Below are 22,418 nucleotides of genomic sequence, written 5' to 3' on the forward strand. Positions count from 1 at the left end.
ACCCTGAAGCTGTGGTTCCAGGAACAGCAAAAGGGCTCACATGCCCAACTCAGGCACAGGAAGACGGTACTCACAGGTAGGGCTGCCAGGAAAGCTGACTGACAGCCCTCCAAAAGCCACCCAAGTTGACATGATTCTGCAAAACTAACCATGCACCAGATTCCAGTCCTTCTCTGACCCAGACTTGAACAGGACACCCACTGGTGATCTACAGACTCACAGTGACTAAACCCACCAAAGACTGATGTACACTCCAGAGGTCAGTTGTTGTTCAGTTAGAGGAAAGCCCATAACTGCCGTCGTCTCCAGGGATGCTATACCAAGAGGTGCTGGGTGAGCAGCCATCAGCCCAAAGTGAGGTGGCAAGTCTCAAGGGGTCCCAAGAGGCAGTAGGCTGGGTGGTCACAGTGTGGACCCTAGAGCCAGTAGACGTGGGTTCAAACTCCAGCTCCCCACTTAACCAGCAGGATGAGTGAACCTCTGAGACTTGGGGTCTGTTTCTGTGAAATGGCTGGGACGACAAAACCTGTCCCACTGCATTTATATGGGGACTGAATGAAACAGTACATGCATAATAGATGCTGCAGTGGCTGTTACACAGATGCTCAATAGGCATTAGGTGAAAACATTAGTAATACATTGTTTCCTCTGGACCCAAGTCCTAAGGAACCACACCTGTCTCCCTTCAGTCACGAGGATATTTCTGTCCCCTCATCTTCGAGTTTCAGGCTCTCTCATGTTCTCCTGGACGGTGGGGGACGATGCCAGCCTTGGCTGCTCTGACTCCTGCTTTCCTATTTTGGCCACCCTCTTTAGGGGGACACATTCTTTGGATATATCATGATCACTGAGGGAGCTAAGGCCAGGGAGCAAGTGCAAAGGCTGGGAGGCCCGTGACTGCTGATTTCATTAGTTTCCCTCTTCTGGTCACCTGTGGCCTGGCCCTGCCCGTGACCCACAGAAGGTGGGGATGATTGAGACCCTCGGTGGGGAAGCGGTAGGAAATGAGATTGCCCTGGAGAAGTTCCCGTGTTGGCATAGCAGGAACAAATCCAACTAGGATCCATGGGAGTTCCCACTGTGGCTCAGAGGTTAAAGAATCTGACTAGCATCCATGAGGATGCAGGTTCAATCCCTGGCCTCGCTCAGTGGGTTAAGGATCTGGCATTGCCATGAGCTGTAGTGTGGGTCATAGACTCAGCTTGGATCTGGTGTGGCTGTGACTGTGGCACAGGCCAGAAGCTGCAGCTCAGATTCAACCCCTAACCTGGGAACTTCCATATGCCATGGGTGCAGCCCTTAAAAAAGCAAAAACAAACAAACAAACAAACAAAAAACCCCCCAAAAAAACAAAAACCAAAAACAAAAGAATGCCATGGAAATGCAATCTAAATCCCAAAACCTAAAATTCAGGATCCAAAGAGACTTTCAGGGTATATTAATCTACTTTCCTCCGAGCTTCTGGACAAATGCTGGTTAGCCCGTGGGAAATGGACATTCCTCCTTTCCCACATTTAATTTGGTGCCAGGAATTGCGGTGAAGGTTGCACATGTACCTACTCATTTGTTCTTCACCACAACCCTGTAAGGAAGGCGCTATTATCTTTAGTTCAGAGACAAAGAAAACAATCTCAAGAGGTTAATTCATACGCCCAAGGTCACACGGCTAGTAAGTGACAGATCAGGGACCTGAACCTTCAAAGCTCACCATTCTTACACTGTTCCCACATTTCCCTATTATGTCACCAAGCAAGCTGCACACATGTGTCTGCTGTGGAGACGAAAAAGACAATGCGTGTAAAATGCTGGTATTTAGTAAGTAACCAAAAAACGGTGGCTGCTCCCACCATGACAGTAACGATTACTGTTAAGACTATTCTTGCGTATCTGCCTCCTGTACTAGGTAGTGAGCTTTCTGAGGGCAGGCATGGCATCTCATTCATTTTTGCAGCCCGGGGTCTGCAGGGTATATAGATGTGACCTGTTAAAATCTCAGTGGAAAAATGAATCAGTCCATCAACACCAAGCGGCCAATCAACACAAGCAAAAGCATGACGGGGAAAGACAGCCCAGCCTCTGGTGTTGGGCGGATGGTCCCAAAGAAGCACCCTTCCCACTGGCCTGCCCGCAGGTGGAGGACTCTTTGCAAGGCTGCTTTGGCGCGGGCTTAGGGGGCGCCCTACTCATCAGGAAGCACAGGGCTAGCTGCCCTTTTGCAGCACAGGTCCAGGCTGAGCCAGGCCCATCAGCAAGGCCAGGGGTTGGTGGGAGGAGGCTGCTGCCCACCTCAGCTTAGGCTCCCGTGCAGAGGGCTCACCATTCTCGCTCAGGGTCTCGAGGCGCACGGGTTGGTGGGGGGCAGGGCCGTCCACCACTCGCTCCAGGATGCCTTGGACCAGGGCTGGCTGGTTGGCCGGGAAAACTCCAAGATGCTCTCCCGGCAGGTAACTTGGGCCTTGGCTGCCCTCACAGCAGAGTTCCACCAGGAGGGTGGTGCGGCTGGAGAAGGAAAAAGAAGCCTCTGGTGACGCCACCGGGATTTCCTCCAGCGCTCCCTGATGGGTGGGTCAGTTTCCCCAGGAAATGTGCCTTCCTTTCATTTTCCTGCCCAGTTCCATGAACACAGGTCACTGGCAGCCCCTGAGGCTGGGAGGCTCAATAGGGCCCAGGGCTGACCGGGCCTGTGGCCTCTCTGCGGGGAGAGAGTGGACTGCACCCCTTCCCTGCAGCCTCTCCGGCCCAGGAGAGCTTGACCGGGGACTCCGCCTGAAGGAAGCCTCCCAAGGAGAACAAACGTTCCTAGTCTCTGGCGCCAATCCGGTTCTCATTAGGACAGAGCCCAGTTTTTCTAATGAAGGAGGGAGGATGGCAGAGCCAAACAAAACTTATGGACAATCACAACACTTGCTTAGCCGGCGGGGCAAGGTCCTTCCCTGCCCAAACTTTTCCTGGAAGTTCTTAAGAAAGAGCCACCTGATTTGAGTTTCTCTTGCCCTCCCATTTTGGTAAAAGAGTTAAGCCACAAGAAACAGGATGTGAAGCAGGTGCCTGGTTGTCAAGCTGGAAAACTGGCCAGTGGTTCATAGAGCCAGATGCGAAGGTGCTGGTGGCCACAGGGGTTACCTGTCAAGCTGGTCCTACCGATGGCATCATAGTTAATGCCAGTGGGCACTTCCCTCCTCTCCTTTCAAAGACTGACTTGCTCTGGTCTTTCCTTGATTAGAATAAAATCAGTGGACCACGCCCCAGAAGCCCCGTCCTCTGTCCTACCTGGATTGCGGACTCTGCAGATTCTGCTGCGATTTGAGCCTCATGGAGAACACGTACTTGGCGTGCATGCTGCTGAGAGCTGCGGGGAACAGAGGGACTGTGAGACGGCGATGCAGCTCTAAGTGCTGGTGGGGCAGCCACACCCAGACGCTGCCCAGGGCTGGCCCACTGCGGTGGTGCTGGGGTCTGCCTTCCCTTCCTTTTTTCCCGCACTGTGTTTCTGAATCACAAATAAAGATCCTTGGTCTGGCAGAGGGTGGGTGTGCTGCTGCTAGGCGTTGGGAACTGCAATTCAGATGCTCACATAGGGGCATTTCTAGAACATCCCATGGCTTGGGATCCACAGGAGAGCGTGGTTGAAGGAGGGGCTATCCTAAACATGCAGACACCTGCAGGGCTTCTCTACTTGGGGTACAAGAAAAGAAGAGCCACGGAGGAATAGCATCCAGAGGGGATGTCCAGACCTCCCCGACCACAACCTGGAATGGCCTCTGCAACCTGTTCTTTGTTAACACTCGGCTGCCATTGGAGCTGGAAGGCTGGGGTCCAAACTCCAACTTGGCCACGTGCTAGCAGCGGGCTTCACCTCCCTGAACTTCAGTTTCTCTGACTGCTTTCCCGGCAGGAGAAGTGTCAGGGATCGCTCAGAGCAGGGGGGCAAAGAGCCTGGCTCGGAGGAGCTCCCTTCTCCCCACCGCCCTCCCAGCTTTCCTCCCAAACAGCCTCCCCCAAGACGGAGCAAACCCTGGAGCCTCAAATCCCAACGGGCTCTTGGATGCAACAAGAGAGAGAGAGGCCAGCAGCCCGGGCTGGCTGCCTCTGTTCAGAGGGTCCTCGAGGTCTCCTTGACCACAGCTCAGGGCGCAGAGACACCCACCCTGGCAGGAGCGGCAAACACGTTCCGTGCGGTGCAGGGGAGCGGGTACCTTTGTTGAGGTCCAGGGGCTCTGAGTCCTGCACGAGCCTGTAGAGCTGCGGGTCCCAGGTCACATTGGAAGTATAGAGCTTGGGGATCTGAATGTGGTGTTTGCCTCGGACATCGAACGTCTCACAGGCCACCTGGACGAAGCAGGAGCAACCGGTGTTAAAAATCATCCCCATCACCAGCAGCAGCAGCAGCAGCAGCACCGGCACTGGGGTTATCCTCTCTTCAGTGCTTACAACTGAGCTAAGTGCTCTGCGTAATTGCTAAGCACACTTATGGGGCTGGGCAGTTATGAGGACTCAAGAAAGTGGCTGGTCCGAGCACATAGCAGTGATTGCCATTATTACAAACATTAATAACATCAGAATTATTTTATTTTATTTTTTTTTCGGACTGCACCCACAGTATATGGAGGTTCCTAGGCTAGGGGTTGAATTGGAGCTGTAGCTGCCAGTCTACACCACAGCTCATGGCAACGGTGGCTCCTTAACCCCACTGAGCGAGGCCAGGGATTAAACCTGCATCCTCATGGAAACTAGCTGGGTTCGCTACCACTGAGCCACAGCGGGGACTCCTGATGAGAGCATCTTGTTTTATCCGCATGCCCACACCATGAGACAGGTCTGACTCCTCCCACTTTCCTGATGTGGAATAGTGTGGTGGAAACCCAGTAACGAACCCGACTAGAATCCACAAGGATACGGGTTCAATCCCTGTCCTGCTCAGTGAGTTAAGGATCCAGCGTTGCTGTGAGCTATGGTGTAGGTCACTGACCACATTGCTTCAATGAGTTCTCTCAATTGGGGCGGTGGGGGGAGGGGGGGAAGCCCCAGGCAATAAAGCGCTGCTGAGATATCCCTGACCCCAAGCTCTGTGTGGCAGGGACACTGAAACAAGACTAGGTTATCGGGAGGAGGCCTGGATAATCAGAGGGGAAGATCTTGAGCCACAGGTCCCGAGGGCAGGGAGGTGCCTCAGCCCTTCTCCTACCCAGGAACACCTGCCTCAAGCACAGCTCTTCTGGGGGCTGTGGGAGAACAGCCCAGCCCACGCCCGGGATCCCGCCTCCAGTACCCCGCTGGGGGCCATCCCACCCCACCCGGGATGCCCAGCACGGCGTCCTGGGCACCAGTGCACAGCAGCCTCCCTGCTGTGCTGAGGGGCAGCTCCGGCTGGGAACTGACCTTGAAGGTTTGCACGGCCCAGCCTCGGAAGGCCTCCTCCTGCCCGCTGAGCTCGTCCCCTTCCCCGGTCGGGGTGAGCTGAGACGCCCCCAGGTGGGACAACTTCTGGTCGATGTCATGAGCAAAGGCACAGAACTGGGGGTACATGCTGGAGCCGAGGCCGAACACAGCATACCTGCCGGGGGGACACGCAGGGAAATGGGTGAGCAGCCCCGCTGCATCACCCTTCGCCAATCCGTAAGACCCGCCCATGAGCGAGGCCCGCCAGTGCTGCCCCCTTCCGGGCCGCCCCGGCTCCCCAGCCTCATCACCAGTCCCGTGACCCACCCATGAGAGGGACTTGGTTTCCCGGCCTTGACTCATGACACATTCTGAAGACAGGCTTTCCTTGGGCCAGGACATCCCAGAGAGCTGCCCCTTATACACACCCAGCTCCATCCCCGGGCAGAACCCGACTTGGGCAGCAGGGCTGGGGAAGAGCCTGACCTGAACTTGTTGGTGAGTTCTTTCAGCATGAAGAGGGACTTCTTCAGTTTCTAGAGAGAGAGACCCACGCTGTTCTCAGGACGGGAGTAGTAAAAGCACCACCTTTCCCTTTCTTCTGGTGGCTCTTTTTTTTTTTTTTTTTTTTTTTTTTTAAGCTTTTTAGGCCCACACCCACAGCATATGGAGGTACCCAGGCTAGGGGTCAAATCGGAACTACAGTTGCCAGCCTATGCCGCAGCCATAGCAACTCGGGATCCAAGCCACGTCTGCAACCTACCTCACACACAGCTCATGGCAACACCGGATCCTTAACCCACTGATCAAGGCCAGGGATCGAACCCCGTTCCTCATGGATCCTAGCTGGATTCATCACCACCAAGTCACAACAGGAACTCCCTGGTGGCTCATTTAAAAACCGCCCATAGAGAGTTCCTGTCGTGGCTCAGCAGAAGCGAATCTGACTAGTATCCATGAGGACGCAGGTTTGATCCCTGGCCCTGCTCAGTGGGTTAAGGATTCATTGTGGCCATGAGCTGTGGTGTAGGTCGCAGATGTGGCTCAGATCCTGCTTTGCTGTGGCTGTGGCATAGGCCAGCAGCTACAGCTCCAATTTGACCCCCAGCTGGGGAACTTCCATATGCTACAGGTGCAGCCCTAAAACGACAAAAAAAAATAAATTAATTAAAAAAAAATTAAAAACCCACCCACATTCAGCAGGAGAAGGGTCAGGACCCTCACATGGAAGCTGGTTTGCATGGGGTCACCTGACTGGGGCTCAGGGACAAATTCAGCCTCAGAAGCTCATATGGGCCTGACCTTCGGTGGGGGACCCAGGACAGCCCAGCTCCCAGCCCATCCAGCCCTGGTAGAGGGGTTCCTGCATCATAGCAGGGCATCTCCAGAGGGTCTTCTGATGGGACCTGAGCCTCTCTTCTTGTCAGAGTGACAGCCAGTCCCATAGTCTCTGAAATGACCCTGATTTCCCAGGAACTCAAGATAATTAAAAAAAAATAAAAATAAAAAAATAATTTAAAAAATAGATAATTTTAGGTGAAAAATAGTGTCAAATCACATGGGAAGAAAACATTCTTTTTTTTTCCTGCTTTTTTTTAGTTCTTAGTTCTTTCTATTTCAATTATTTTATTTTATTTTTCCTGAGCACTAGGGAGAAAGTCTTAGACTGCTGCTAATGGAGGTAACACTTCTCTAATACTTGCTTAGTAGCCTTTTTTTTTTTTTTTCTTTATATAGCTGCATCTGCAGCATAAGTTCCTGAGCCAGGGGTCGAATTGGAGCTGCAGCTTATGGCTGGATCCTTAACCCACTGAGTGAGGCCAGGGATGGAACCCGTGTCCTCTTGGAGACTACATTGGGTTCTTAACCCACTGAGCTACAATGGGAACTCCATAGTCTTTTTAAAAAAAACAAAGCAAGCCATGGTTAGGCAACAGTATCTAGCTAAAATTCAGGAACTGTTTGGCTTTTGTTGGGTTTACCTGGAACCAATTTTTGCTGACTTTCCATCTGTGATAGAACGTTTCCTCTAAATGTGAATTTTTGAATTTAAAAAGGCAGGCTAATTTACGGAACTATATCATGCGTAAAAAAGGCAGCTCATGCACACAGCAATAACGACAAAGCAGGCAGGCCAAGGGCTGACATTAGGGCAGCCCGCTGGCTCCCAAGTACCTTCTTTACAACACGCTGAGTCCCCAGAGTCTCTCCTTGGCCCTCTCGGCCCTACTGGCCCCCAGACCACTGGGGCCCAGGCCACCCACCTCTCCATTGCCTGGGGAGCCTCCGTTCCCAAACGTGCTGGTCACCACCAGCAGCAGCTGCTCCTCCTCCAGGCGGCTCAGCCTGTACTCGTCCATGCAGAGAACCTGCAGGGCGCCAGGGGTGCACATCAGCCCTCAGTTCCCAGGCTGGGGCACCCCATGCCCTCCCCAGTACCCAGCGCTCCCCCCACCCCGCACCCCTCCCCTAAGGCCGAGACACCCTTCGTCAGGTCTGTCTCCTGGAGCCCAGCCTAGAGAAGGTGAGTGTTTAACAAACCTCTTCAAGTGAACCTATGTGGTGTTTGGGTTTTCTTTTTCATTTTTCTTTTTTGAGGGCCACACCCGAGGCATATGGAGGTTCCCAGGCTAGGGGTTGAATTGGAGCTGCAATTGCCAGCCTACATCACAGCCATCACATAGCATCACAGGATCTGAGGGGCCTCTGAGACCTGCAGCACAGCTCACAGCCATGCTGGATCCTTAACCCACTAGGCGAGGCCAGGGATCGAACCCACGTCCTCGTGGATTCTAGTTGGGTTCTTAACCCGCCGAGCCACAACAGGAACTCAAGTGAACCTATCTGAACACAGCACCCTCACTTCTCCCCCGCTCAAGCCCCACCACTCACCCTGGAGGGCCTGCCTTCAAAATACTGTACGTCCCAAATCAGAACAATTCCCACCACCTCGCCTACTGCCATTTCAAATTCCTAGTGTGCGGACATATTTTCCATAAAAACGGGATGAGCAGGTTATAAAAATGACAACGCCTCTGACACCTCAGAAACCCAAACCCTTGGTCTGAAGCTAATCTCATGCGAAATCCGTCACCTCGCATTCTGCCCTGGCCCACCTGACCCGGGAGGCCTTCGGTGATGGAAGATGGAATCCAACACTGATGGAGTGAATCGGTCACCCTTGGGGTTTTATTTCTCTAACTCGCATTCATTCTCCGCCCCCTTGGCATGCAGCTCCGTACCCAGTAGAGCAGGTGGTCCATAAACGTGAATACAATTCCTCAAGAAAAGCTCACGTATGTGGAGACTTGGAGTCATTAAGAACATGTTTCTCAACTGTCGTTCCCTGGAACACTACGGAAAGCTTGTTTCCCGGGTCAGTTTGGGAATCCCTGGACACACGTCTCTCCTGCTATCACGGATTTTACAATGTATGTTCCTACGTCCGAGGCGCAGGGACACCCAGGAGCAGAGCGATCGTTTTGACTTTTCCCAAACTTCTCTGCACACAAGCTGGGTGGGCTACCTTGGGGTTGAAGGCACAGCTGAACAAGGCGCCGAGGTCCCGGGCCAGCGTTTCGGATCTTCCCGTCTCCGTTGCAAAGAGGATGGTAGCTCTGACCCGGGCGGCCATGGTCTTGTGCATGAGCACAGCGGCAAAGAGCACGGCTCTGTGGGGACAGACAGACTGTGTGCCGGGGGGCCCGGGGGACTGGGAGGGTCGGCGCTGAAAGTGGGGCAGGTTGAAAGTTGAATAGAACACGATGGAAGACAGCGTAAGAAAAAGAACGTATATATAGATATGACTGGGTCACGACGCTGTACGGCAGAAATTGACACAACACTGTAAGTCAGCTCTACCCTAATACAAAAATAAATGAAAAAAATAAAGTACATCATTTTCATCACTGTAAAAAAAAAAAAAAAGTGGGGCAGTTTAGGAAAAAAGACCAAGGTTTCTCGCCAGTGGTCAACCCGACTCACCGCCCTTCTCCTCCCCTCCCCCCCATCAGCCTCCAGGGGAAGATGGAGGAGGGAGGGGCTGGGACAGTGGCGCAGGTGACCCTCGGAACTGGTGTCCAGACTGCTGGGAGCCACACCCCTTCTCTTTGTGCCCCTTCCTTGGAGGGAAGGCCGACCGGAAGGAAGGGCTGCAGGTCCGGCATCAGCACCGGCTACTCCCACTTACTTGACCAAGACTTTGAATCGGATCTCTTTTCTCCGGGGTCTCCGCTTCTCATCCTGCCAGACGTGGGTTTTCCAGGCCTCCACCTTCAGGGAAGAGGGCAGATGTGAGCGCAAGGAGGGCCCTGGCTCGGCCAGGGCTTGGGGGACGATGGAGAGACAGAGGACCCTCGGAGCCCTTCATGACTTGGGGGCAGCGAGCAGGCTCTGTCCCTGCCCCTCACTAAAAGCCCCACGGGGAAGCTCCCTGTCTGTCTGTCTTCCTCCCTCGAAGCTGACGCTCCGTGTTTTTTTTTTTTCCTCTTGGAGTCTTCCCACGAGGAAGGCTAGACAGACTGCACAGAATGCAGAGTCTGGACTGTGGGACCTTTGGGAGGAGAAGGAGGTGCTGCGACAACAGCACAAACCATCCTGGCCCATCAGTCACCCCACTTACAGCCCTTTAGAGTAAAGAAGCTCTTCCCCAAGCCTAACCGAAGTCCTTTTTGACAAAAATGAACTCATTTCGACAGGTAGCCATTACTGAGTGCATTCTGGGCTGGGCACAGGGCGAGGCTGTTACGTACACCCGCGTTCGTGACCCATCCAACCTCCACAGCGGAGACGCCGCCCAGGCTTTCGGAGACGGACAACCAGGGCTTAGATGGGTGCAGTGACCCACCCAAGATCACGCAGCGGGGAAGTGGCAGAACCACCCCTGGGTGTGTCTGCACTGGGGCCATGTTCTTCACCACTGTGCCTCTGACACTGTTTATCACCTTCCCATGTGGGCGGGTGCAATGGTGTCACCCTCAGGAGCTTAGACCCCATCAGAGTGACGGGCCACAGAAGGTACAATAAAAAAGTACTTCCGGAGCTCATGCTGTGGCTCAGCAGTAACCAACCCGATGAGTATCCATGAGGATTCAGGTTCGATCCCTGGCCTTGCTCGGTGGGTTAAGGAGCTGGTGTTGCCGTGAGCTGTGGTGTAGGTCGCAGACACGGCTCAGATCTGGCATTGCCGTGGCTGTGGTGTAGGCCAGCAGCTACAGCTCAGATTCTACCCCTAGTCTGGGAACTTCCATATGCCATTGATGTGGCCCTAAAAAGACTCCCCCCCCAAAAAAAAAAGGTATTTCCTTCGGTCCCACTTCTGTGGAAATGGACAAAACCTGCTCAGCATCCTTGAGTGAAGCCTGAAAAGCATTAAACACATGTCTCTGCATCCCCGATCCTCCTCTTATATCTTGCATTAGTGAGCACACACATGCACACACACATATGCAAGCACACACATGCACACATGCAAGCACACATGTGTAGACACACCCCCTCTCCAACCCTGAGCTCCCGAGACGGAGAAGAGAGGAAGGCCCTTCCCTTACCTGGTAGTAGTAGAAAGGGGACAAGACATAATTTAACATCTCCTGGTGGAACACGGGGGTGATGCTTCCTGAAATTGGGGGGACCAACCAAATCCAGTCGGCCGGGCAGCCCCCTCTGGACCGGTACTCATTCTGCATGTACTTCATGAAGGACTCTGCAGCCGAGTGGTGGTCCATGATGGTCACGTTCTGCTTCTAAATCAGGAGGAGGCAAGAAGGGAGTGGAGGCGAAGGGTGAGGAGAGTGCTCGGTCGGCTGCTGGGCTCCCGGATGGACCTCGGCAATCTATAAAATGGGAGCGCACGCCTTCCAGGACCCCTCCTCACTACTGGAGATAAATACCCCAATGCCAGGTGCTTTCAGAGCCTCTGAGGGAGTCCAAGAAGTCACCAAAGCCATGGCCAGCCTGCAGGCCACATATTGGTCCCCCTTGGCCCTCCGGGGCAGTGTCCAGCTAGCTTCTCAGGCCATACTTACAAGTCTCCCAGCAAATGGCTCTTGGATGCTGATGAATCAAACCACAGTGCATTTCTGTCACTTGTTGGTACAGTTCTAAGAGTCACCTCCCCCAGGATATGGCTGTCCAGCCACATAATAAAAGCAGAGGCCAAAGGGTCTGAGCCTTCCTGGAGTGACCCAACAAGGGCAGCCCCATTGTCTGGCTGCAGTCACTGGTTTCATGCAGCGGTTCAAACTTTGGCCTCTTGTTAGCCATGTGACCTTGAGCTATTAGTTGCTTAACCTCATTTTTCTCATTTGTAAAATGGGGAGGATAATAGTTCCTACATCATGAGGGTGTTGAAAGGATGCAATAAATTAACACCAGTAAAGCATAACACGTGCTCAATAAATGTTAGCAGCTATTGGAAGTTTCCTTGCAGTGCAGTGGGTTAAGGAACTGGTGTTGTCGCAGCTGTGGCGCAGGCTGCAGCTGTGGCTTGAGTTCCATCCCTGGCCCCAGAACTTCCACATGCCGCGGGTGTGGCCAATAAAAATGTTAGCAGCTATTATTTCTATTTACTCGGCATTGCATGAGGCACGGGCATAACAGAGGTGAAAGATGTGGCCCCTTCTCTGCATTATATCATATCCTAACCAGGGCAGGCAGCGGTCAGACGTTTCCCGAGGCAGTGGAGGTGCTAACAGAGGGCAGAGGGACAGCTTAGCTCAGGGCCTGGAGGAGAGATGGGGATTTTATTTTAATTTGTCTTTTTAGTGCTGCACCTGCAGCATATGGAAGTTTCCAGGCTAGGAGTCAGGTCGGAGCTACAGCTGCCAGCCTACACCACGGCCACAGCAATACGGGATCTGAGCTGTGTCTCTGACCTACACCACAGCTCACCAGATCCTTAACCCACTGAGCGAGGCCAAGGATCGAACCTGCGTCTTCATGGATAGTAGTCGGGTTCATTACCACTGAGCCAGGACGGGAACTCTGAGATGGGGATTTTAGAGACAGCTTCTAAGAGGAAGTGAGTTTTGAGGAACGGGTACAAGTTAGGCAGCTGATGGGCACTCCTGGAGAAGGACACTGCAGGTCAAGGCCAGAAGGCAGCAGAGGCTCCAGCTGATGGAGCCTCTAAAATTTCATGTATGCACACACAGCAGCCTGCGTATCAGACCAGTTTTAGGCCCAGGAGTTGAGGATGATGGCTATGAGAATGACGGTAACAGTGATAAATAAGAAGAAGAACAAAACCAATGCTTACTGAGTGCTCACTCTGGGCCGGGCAGTACAGTAACTGTTACATGCATTTTCATTTAATTCTTACAGCAACCTAGTGAGGGAAGGCCCATTATCATCTCTGTTTTACAGATGAGGAAATGAGGCCAAGCGGTTTGAAGCTGACCCTGAAGGAAGGTCATGAGGAAGCCCTGGAGACTCTCAAGCAGCAGAGGGATGTGATCAGCAAGGGTCAGGAGACAGCCGAGGATCAGACACATCCGTATCCTGCCAATGTCAGAGCTGATGCTGGGAGCCCCCAGGAGTCAGGATGTGTGGCCCACAGCCGTGGGGCCTTCCCGAGCTGGGCCGGCCCCAGGGGGCTCTTCCTGTCCCGTCTCAGAGCTGCCCTGGGCCCCCCGTCCCCTCAATGAGGCACAAGCTAGATCAGATGGCCTTCCAACCAGATGATCTTCAGACCCACAAACAGCAGACATGCCTGGAAACTGTGGAGCACGGCGACATTGATCTCCACGACAGCGCGGTCTTTCCAGAGGGAGGCCAGCTTGTGTGTTTCCAGGCCCATCCTTCTGCCCACTTCCTGCAGAGGCAGAGAAATGGGGGAGAGTCGGTCCTTGGGACCCCACCCAAAGGCCCACACCTCCAGCCGGCCCAGCCAGACGGTCCTGGTACCTCCAGGATGTTGTAGCGCTGGACGTCGCAGAAGTCCCGGACCCCGATCTCCGTGCCCATGTACCAGCCATTGAAGGGGCACCCTGGGAACTCAAGGCCGCCCACCTCGAGCAGCATGTTGGCCACGGCTGGCAGGGCGTACCACTTCAGCTCCAGCTCCTGGAACCACTCGTATCTGGCAGGGAGGCCAAGCAGGTGGCAATGGGGCCTTCACTTTGGCCCACCCTCACCCCAGCCCCCCCAAAAGCTTCAGAAAACAAGTCAACCAAGAAAACTCCTTTCCAGATGCTGATCTCTACGTTCATCCTGCCGGGAGAGGTGAATTGGCATACCATATGTTATTACCATTAATTATGCATTTGGTAATTATTATGCCATTAATTATGCATTCATTCATGCACATCTATTAAGCCTCAAATATGTGACAGGCCCTGTGCTAAACGCTGCGAACCCAACACAGCATAGCAGCTCTAGTGTGAGGAAGCCTGGATTCAAGTTCTGCCTTATCCTCTACCAGCTGTGTGAACTTGGGATGTTATTTAGCCTCTCTGAGCCTCAGCATCCCTGCCAGCAAAATAGAGATTGAAGCATCAAGCTCATGAGATTATTGTGAAGATAATAGTATCATTCATTTGTACATTTATTCATTCCAGAAATACGTATGATGGAGCACCTTCTATGAGCCAGGCACCCTGCTAGGTGCTACAGCACCTTGAACTGGTGAACAAGAAAGGCAAGATCCCTAATTCTCAGGGAACTTAAATAGGTAAACAAATAAATAGAAAAATCAAAATAAGGTGATAGAGGGTGAGGGTGCCTACTCTAGACTGGGTGTTCTGAAGAGGCTTCTCACACTGGGTAACATTTGGGAAATACCTCACTGACAAAAATGAACCCTGCAAAACTCTGAGAAGAGAGCATGTCAGGCAGAGGGAACAGCAAGTGCAAAAGCCCTGAGGTAGGACTAAGTTCAACAGAGTCAAGGGACGAACAGAGCCCACCCTAATGCCTGCTACACAGTGAGTCTCAATGTATGGAGGTGTTTTTCTAATTATTAGAGCTGCCTGGAGCAGGGGCTGGACCAGATGAGCTCTTAAAGTACCATGTCCCTATCCTGTCACCCATTCAGGAGAGGGACAGCTAAGAGAATTGGCAGGAAGGTCAAAGAGGCCTGGGCTGCTCAGTGTGAGAATCTCAGAGCCTTTCAAGGGTTCCTCTCCCAAGGTCACTGCCTCCCAAGCTCCTAGGGCCCTGTCTGTCTAAGCCTCTGCCTCCCTGTCACCATCAGCATCTCCTTATAAGTCTGAGGCTGAGATGCAAGGGCAGAGTTGCTGTACAAGTGTGACAAGTTGGGCCTTGAAGGCCAGTCCTGCTGGCTGTCCCCAGCTGCTTGCTGGGCTTTGGGGAAGGTACAGGGAGAGTCCTGAGACCTCAGGAGGGGACATGCCTGGGAACTCACACCCCTGCACCGCACCCGCAGCCTGCTTACTTGGGGTGTTCCATGGGCACCTCCAGCACGAGGTCAGGAGGGATTTCGAAGAGCTCAGGGTCGCGGCCATCAGCCTGCAGGACCAGAGGCACCACGTCGAAGCGGCCGTACTTGGGTTTCCAGCCCAGGTCGATACACAGCTGGGGGTAAGGCAGGCCCAGTGAGTCTGGAGACCCAGGTCCCTTGACCCCTCTGGGCTCCACTCTCACCCACCGTGGCTGGACCTGGTACCTGGGTGAACTCCACGCTGGCCGGGTCCCCTATGATGGTGCCATCAGGCATCTGGTAGCCGGCATACCGGATGAGCTGAGCGTTCCAGACCCGGAAGTCGTGCTTCCCATCGCTCCGCTGGGGGAACACGGTGATGGCCGACCTTCCCCAAGACAAGGACAGTGCTGTTTACCGCCTGGCTTGGGTGGGGGCTTCCGGCCATCCCCCAGGACCCCTTTCCCCCCTGTCTTCCCACCCCCAAGCTCCCTGCCCCTGAGCTAAGTGAACCAAACCCCTGCAGCTCTGAGACACGCCAAGCTCTCACCCATCTCTATAACCTGCCCACTTCCTGACACACCCTCTCCTTCCTTCTTCTCCCCCCAGCTCAGACCCTTTCTTCCAGACAGCACAGGGACCAGCCCTCCAGGGCGCCCCCTGGTGGCGTTAGCTGCCCCAGCCCTTTCCCTGGTGGCACCATATTGCTCTCCTTGCTGTCCAGGTTAGCTGGGTGCTTGTCTAGTGCAAAGCATAGGTTCATTGTGGGCTGGAGCAGCATTTTAGGGTCTCAGTCACTTGTGCACCGCCCCATCCCACCCCCAACCTAGCTCTGTGTTGAGCCCCCATCGGGCGGGCACGCAGTGTTTGCCAAACAGACAAATGAATGTACGACCCAACGAGCTGCCTTGACCTCCTTGGCTGGGGGAGGGGAAAGGTAAGGTGAGGGGGTACTGATAAGCAGTGACTCCCCCACCTCTAAGAAAAAACACCCCCACCCCCACCCCCACCCCAGAACCATCTGCTGCAAAACCAGCGTCTCATGCCCTCCCCAAAGTGGGGAGCCCTAACCTTGAAGAGTGAATCAAGAGCTTCTTAACGATCCCCCCATCCCCTCCAAAAGGGTCCAAGTCAGAAGGAAACCCAGGAAAGGGGCCGCTGATGAGGCACTAGGCTCACGGAGGCCGCTCCCTACAAGGGCCTCTTCAGAGCGTCTGTCTCTTTTCTTTCTCCCTGGTTTCTCCTGGAGCAGAGACGCCTCCCCTAAACCCACGGGCATCTTTTGGCTAAGACTCGGGGCAGGGCGGGCCCAGGCGTAGCCTTGTAGCCCCAGGAAAGGCACACCCACCTGATGTTGCCATTGTTGGTGGCATAACGCAGGTGCCTGCAGATGTGCTCGAACATTTCCTGGGCCGTGGAACAGCTCCGGGCGTCGAAGACCTGCAGGCAGCACCCCGCCCAGACCATGCCTGTCAAGGACTGTGAGTTCAGAAGCCTCGGGGCCGATCAGAAGCTAAGACTGAGGGAGTGGTTCAAACCCCTGAAGCTCAAGCACCCCACCAAGGAGGGCAGCCTCCTCTCTGCCCCTTCATCTTCCTCCTGCTCTCCTAGGGGGGCCCAGGCACCCCCACTTGGAAGACCCTATCACAACCCAAAGCCCTTGGGACTGGCCTATGCACACTCTGGTATATGGAATGACTGGCCAATGGGGACCTGCTGTATGGCACGGGGAACTAGACCCAATACTCTGCGAGAATCTATGTGGGAAAAGAATCTGAAAAAGAATGGATGTGTGTATATGCATAACAAAGTCACTCTGCTGTACAGCAGAATTATCACAACATTGTAACTCAACTATATTTCAATAAAACTTTAAAAAATGAAAAAAAGTTTAAAAAAAAAATAGAGGTGGCAAAGTGAAAAAAAAAAAAAATCCGGAGTTCCCGTCGTGGTGCAGTGGTTAACAAATCTGGACTAGGAACCATGAGGTTGCGGGTTCGATCCCTGGCCTTGCTCAGTGGGTTAAGGATCTGGCATTGCCATGAGCTGTGGTGTGGGTCACAGACGTGGCTCGGATCCCGCGTTGCTGTGGCTCTGGCGTAGGCCTGGGAATCTCCATATGCCGCAGGAGCAGCACTAGAAAAGGCAAAAAGATTAAAAAAAAAAAAAAAAAAAAAAAAAAAAAAGCAAAAAAAAAACCCCAAACCCCAAGCAAACCTGATCTTCATGCCCATGAATCAGGACCCCTAGAGCCCAGCTGCTTCAGGCATTTTATACACGGCCTCCAGCACACTTTAGCACAGCCAGAGCCGGCTGCACTGGCATGTCTCATCTATGTATCTGTCCACAGACTTTCAACACTATCCAGCAATAAATGTAAAGATGGCCGAGGAGGCTAGGATAAAGAAAATGTTTTCTGAAAGCCGAGAATTCAGTCGAGGTAAACAACCAGGGACTCGGCAATAAGAATCGCAAGGTCTGCTGGTTTCATGGTGGCGTTTGGTCTCCCCCATTTAACACGCGAAAGACCAGCTAGAAATCCTGGTGCTGAGATGGGATTCCAGACTCCAGGGCAATGGGAGTATGTGGCTGTGACCGCCCCCATCTCATGGCCAGGGGTGTGGGGAGAGGACCCCGGGAGCCCCGGGCACAGCACCGCTGGGTCGCTGGGAGCCATCAGCGGGGGCCCCGCCCGCCTCCCCGCTTCCCCTCCTGCCGTCTAAGGAAGTCCACCTGCAGGTTGGACCACTGGATCCTCCCGATGCAGCGCGGGGCGTTGCGCCAGGCCTGCTTGGCGGCGAAGATGAGCTCATCTCCCGTCAGCTGATAGGTTCCTGTTGTTTCTATCTCCTTTGTTACCGCTTCCACCCTGGCCAGATGTTCCTCTATTTTTGCCCTGGGGAACAGGAAGACATCAGGAAGATCAACAATGAGATGGCCGTAAATGGGGACTGACTCAATCCACAGAAGCAGGAACTGAACTAGGACACCCAGAGGGCAAGATGTCTCTCAGGGAGACTGTGCCCACCAGGGCCAGCTCCGTGGGGGTGGGACCAAGGCCCTGAGCTCCGCACTGCTGTCGCGGACTCAAAGTCTGAGTCATTTTTGAACTGGAAGCCCAAGGGGCTTTTTTCTTTTTAATTTTTAAATTTTTTTAATTATAGTTGACTTACAATGGCCTGCCAATTTCTGCTGTACAGCAAAGTGACCTAGTTATACATATATATGTATATGTATACACACACACACACACACACACACACACTCTTTTTCTCACATTATCCTCCATCCTGATCAAGCCCATGTTTTTAATTTTCACACTGGGTCCTGCAAGCTGCACAGCTGATCCCACCCACACCCTTGTTTCCAGGCTCCCAGGCTAATCGTATTCGTCTCAGCAAGGAGTGCAGCGCTTCTCAGACCCAGAGCAGCGTCCTTCAAGCCACAGCCAGGTCCCGCCTCTCGGCCAGGGGAGCGCCCGTCCACCCCCGCCCTTGCTCAAGGGATGAGCCACACCTCCCGCAGCAGCTGCTGTGCACTGAGTGCTCACAATGAGCTGGGTGCTGGGCAAAGCCACCCTCCAACGGGGTCCCACTGAGGCTGTGAGGGAGGCGTTTGTGTGTCCCTTTTACCGTCTGGTGTATCCAGAAGGTTAAGTACCGGCCCAAGGACGTAAGCGTGGCCAAGAACAAACTTAGGACTAAGAGTCAGGGTGTCTTGATGCCAAGCCCAGGCCCTTAACCTTTTACCTTCCACCCTAGGGGGCTGCTCCAAGCCCGGAGATGTCGGGGGCCCACCCATGCTTCCCCCGGTCAGGCCCAGACAGGCCCGGCTCTCAGGACTCGACCTGCAGGGCCCCAGGGCCTGTGCAGGGAGGAGCCCTTCACAGCGTGTCCCCCATCCCAGGCTCCCTACAGTGAGCTTTCTCAAGCTCTGCCAGCTATCCCTGCTATCCCGTATGAGATTTCCAAACTGGTTTCTCTGCTGCCCTCCCTGGCTTCAAAACGATCCTACAGGCAGAAAGGTTTGGAAACACAGACACACAGACACACACACACACACACACAGACACACACACACACACACAAACACACACACACACAGACACACACACACAGATACACAGACACACACACACACACACACACACACAGACACACACACACCATACCCGCAACCTTGAGATCTCTAATCAACACCAAAGACGTGAAACAGCAACAAACAAAACTATTTAAGGAATGAACTCCTGATTAAGGAGAGCGGACAACTCAGAACGAAATGGCCTTTCTGTAGAGAAGACAGTCTTGACTACTCTTTCCTGACTAGAGAAAAAGTTCCAAGACACAACACTCGGCACTCTTTATCTTCAAGGGCGCTCCCGCCTGAGGACCTGCTGGGTGAGGCTGAGGCTGGCCCCGGCGCCACCGGAAGCCCTTCCTCCCCAAACAAAGCTTCGAGCGATAGGCCCGCTCTGCCTCCGAGCGCAAGAACAGCAGAGAGCACGAGACCGCAGCTGGAGCCTCCGAAGCACGTCCACATTAACAGGTGACTACGCAAGAAAGGATTAGCTTACGTTTTCACCCAATTCCTCTAGAGTTTTAAATTTTACCAGTGTTTTTAGGTAGTTATATTTATGAGGCACTGAAAATTCTATGATGCCTAGTCTGAAAAAGAGGGAGTGGCTCTCGGCATTAATGAACTGGCTTTGAACAGAGCATTCAACAAGTTCCAATTTCTAACTGTACAATCCTTCACTCACGAAGGGCGGAACTGGCCCAGTTTGCATGCCTTTAGCTGCTCGTGTAACTGTGGGGGTGGGCTGTCATTTGTCACTCACACCCCCAGGACCTCTGAGGGGTCAAGGTGTGGACTTGTGACTGTGAGACATGGAACTTCCCTCTGTGAGAAGCCAGTGGGTTTGAACAGCCACCAAGAAGAATCCAGCAGCTTCCCCAGGGTGACAAGCACCTGCTTGCCTTCCAGACACCAGCAGGACCCCCCAGGTCCAGCCATGGAGTCAGAACCTTCAAGGTCAAAGAACTGGATGCTGGAACATTGAAGTGAAAAGCAGGGGCTCTGGCCTAAACGGCCTGGGCTCAAATCCCTTCTCTGGGACTTCAGAACATGTGACTCTGAGCCAGTTCCATCTCTTCCAGAGCCTTTGGTTTCCGTGTCTGTAAAATGGGGAAGACAGTCAAGGCAGCACCGAATTGTGGGAAGACTAGGTATAAGGCAGGGCCCGGCACAGACTTAGTGCTCGGGGTAAATGTCAGCGGCAATGCAGAGCCCGGTGAAGCCCATCAGGGAAATTCCTGGGAGTTCCCTTTGTGGCTCAGCAGAAACGAACCAGACTCATATCCAAGGGTTGCAGGTTTGATCCCTGGCCCCACTCAGTGGGTTAAGGATCTGGCATTGCCATGAGCTGTGGTGCAGGTCGCAGATGCAGCTCAGACCTGGCGTTGCTGTGGCTGTGGTGTAGGCTGGCAGGTGTAGCTCCAATTTGACCCCTAGCCTGGGAACCTCCATATGCCACTGATATGGCCCTAAATTTAAAAAAAGAAAAGAAAATTCCTGTACCCCCGAAAGGCTCATTGGTCAACAACGGAGATGAAAGCCCAAGGATCTCGGACCTCCTGGTGACAGAGCGCTGCTGCAGAGGCTCTGTTTACGCAGCACACACAGCAGCAGCCCCCAAAGGCGTTCTCGGTCTGGCTGTGCATTAGAATAACCTGGGGAGCTTTAAAGAGCATGGATGTCTGTCCCCTCCCTACTTCCCGAGATCCTAGGGGACCCTGGGGTCAGTATCTTGCGAGGTCCTGATGGCGACACTTGTGCAGCCAGGGTGGAGGACTGCCGGCCCCAGAAGACAAGGGCCTCTTTCATAGGCCCAAGGTCCCTTCCAAGGGTCCTCCTGTGGCTCACTTCTCGCAGGGACGCGCCCTGTGAGGCTGCACCGTAAAAGCCACACTCCCCTCCCAGCCCATAAAACAGCAAATCCATTCCCTCGGAAACCCTGTCTCACAGCCCCTTGAGCCTTTTTATTTTAAAGACATAAACGGACCTAAATTAATAGCCATATATTTTATGAAACTCGGAAATAGAGAACCCCACGGAGTACGGTGCCAAGAGCTCTCTCCGAGTTGGGGGCCTGAATTCTAAGCTGGGAAATGAACTCTAGCTGCCACTGGGCTGCCCTGCTCACAGCTGGAGGTGGGGGGCTTGGCGAAGTGGTCCTGACGGCCCTTTCTATCACAAATATTTTATAATAAAAGGTTTTGCACATCAATTCATTGCTTTGTGCCAGGACACTGTTCCAAACTTATTTGATCCTCACAATAATGTTATGAGTGGGTTTTATGATCACCCCACTTTGAGGAAAGGGCGGCACAGAGAAGGTAAACGGATTTCCCGAGGATAGAGGACCAGTCACTGGTGGAGTCAGGGCTCAAACGCTTAGACTCCTGAGGGATGCTGTCAACCACTGTCACCATGCCTCTTTGTCTAACGGTTTTGAGAACCCATCCAGGGTCTTTTCCTTGAAAAACCATGCTTTATGCCTGGGCTCAGTGCACATCTGGGAAGGGGAGGGGTCTGGAGTCAGAGGGAAACGGCAGGAGACAGGAGGGCTGAGGGGAAGAGGAGGCAGCGATGCTGCGGGAGGCGGGCCTTACTCTTTGAAGGAGCTGTAATACAGGTTGACAAATTCAATAGCTTGAGGTAGAAGCTCGTCTGGTGGGGTAGGCTTGTCCCTGGGTCCTATGGTCAAACTTTTGGGGTTCATGATGGCTCCTAGGCAAGACTTGGACTTGCAAGCAAGATCCTGAAAAGAGAGAGAGCTGGTGGTGAGGCTGGCTGCTTGGCCCCTCTGCACAGGTGTCAATGGCCATCCTCCTCCAAGAGCAGCTCACCTGGTCACCTCCTTCCCCTCTGGCTGCTCCAGATCCCTGGCACCCCTCTCCACCCCTGTGCCACCTCCTCCTTGGGGACCACCAGGCTTTCCCCCCACCCACGTCCCCTGTCTTCTACTGACTGAACCCCACGGGATGTGAGCTGGGGCTGCTCCCACCGCCCCGGGCTCCGTCTCTGGCCCTGCCCCCCAACCAGCCCCAGCCCCAGAGCAAAGTCAGCAGTCAATCCCTGGTAACAGCTCAGCGATCTTCTCATTTAAAGAGGCTGATACAATTCCTGGGGACAAACTTGTGTTGTTCGGCGAAAAAGAAGTGGGAAAGTGCAAATCCCAAAGTCAGGGGATACCACAGAGAAAATACAGGAAGGAAGTATGGGCAAAAGTTAACAGTAGTAATTTCTGTTAAGTGTGAAAATGATTCTGCTTTCGTGGTCTTGAAATTTTTCATTTTTTCTCACTTTAGAATCATAGAAAGCATTCTAAAGTTAGAATGGAAACTTAGAAGATAAGGAGGAGCCTTCAAGGACACTTAGTCCAACTACTCACTGAATGTTTAAACTCTCTCCAATTTCCCTATCAAATAGCACTTGAATCCTTCTAGTGACAGGGAGCTCACTACCTCCTGATGTAGTTCAGCCCAGCTCTGGGTAGTCCTGTTAGCAAATTCTTCCTGATGCAATGCTGAAATCTGTCTCTCTGAGGGAGAGAATTAATTCGTTCCTGCAGTCGTTTATCTCACCTTCTAGATTATCC

The 22,418-nt window shown here is 53.3% G+C and overlaps 1 protein-coding gene across 12 annotated transcripts in view; it reads right to left on the reverse strand.

Annotated features, from left to right (window-relative positions):
- NOS2 (nitric oxide synthase 2) overlaps positions 1 to 22,418 on the reverse strand; it is a 106,494-nt gene that overhangs the window by 6,925 nt on the left and 77,151 nt on the right. For all 12 annotated transcript variants that reach the window (XR_014820299.1, XR_001299931.3, XR_014820300.1 and 9 more), the window contains 16 exon segments: positions 21,430 to 21,578; positions 17,492 to 17,654; positions 16,107 to 16,198; positions 15,005 to 15,146; positions 14,774 to 14,913; positions 13,285 to 13,459; positions 13,091 to 13,192; positions 10,929 to 11,123; positions 9,569 to 9,651; positions 8,906 to 9,050; positions 7,644 to 7,748; positions 5,866 to 5,915; positions 5,380 to 5,554; positions 4,197 to 4,329; positions 3,271 to 3,349; positions 2,318 to 2,499 (listed from right to left, as the gene is read on the reverse strand). Coding sequence is in view for 9 of the 12 variants with exons in the window: in XM_084982903.1 (XP_084839029.1) it covers positions 2,318 to 2,499; positions 3,271 to 3,349; positions 4,197 to 4,329; positions 5,380 to 5,554; positions 5,866 to 5,915; positions 7,644 to 7,748; positions 8,906 to 9,050; positions 9,569 to 9,651; positions 10,929 to 11,123; positions 13,091 to 13,192; positions 13,285 to 13,459; positions 14,774 to 14,913; positions 15,005 to 15,146; positions 16,107 to 16,198; positions 17,492 to 17,654; positions 21,430 to 21,578 (2,110 nt within the window). In the remaining 3 variants the exon portion in view is untranslated.

Source organism: Sus scrofa, chromosome 12, assembly GCF_054392235.1.
Source record: "Sus scrofa isolate SSC_HxYL_T2T_F1_AM1 chromosome 12, Sscrofa_HxYL_maternal_Yorkshire_Landrace_v2.0, whole genome shotgun sequence".
Taxonomy (NCBI): domain Eukaryota; kingdom Metazoa; phylum Chordata; class Mammalia; order Artiodactyla; family Suidae; genus Sus; species Sus scrofa.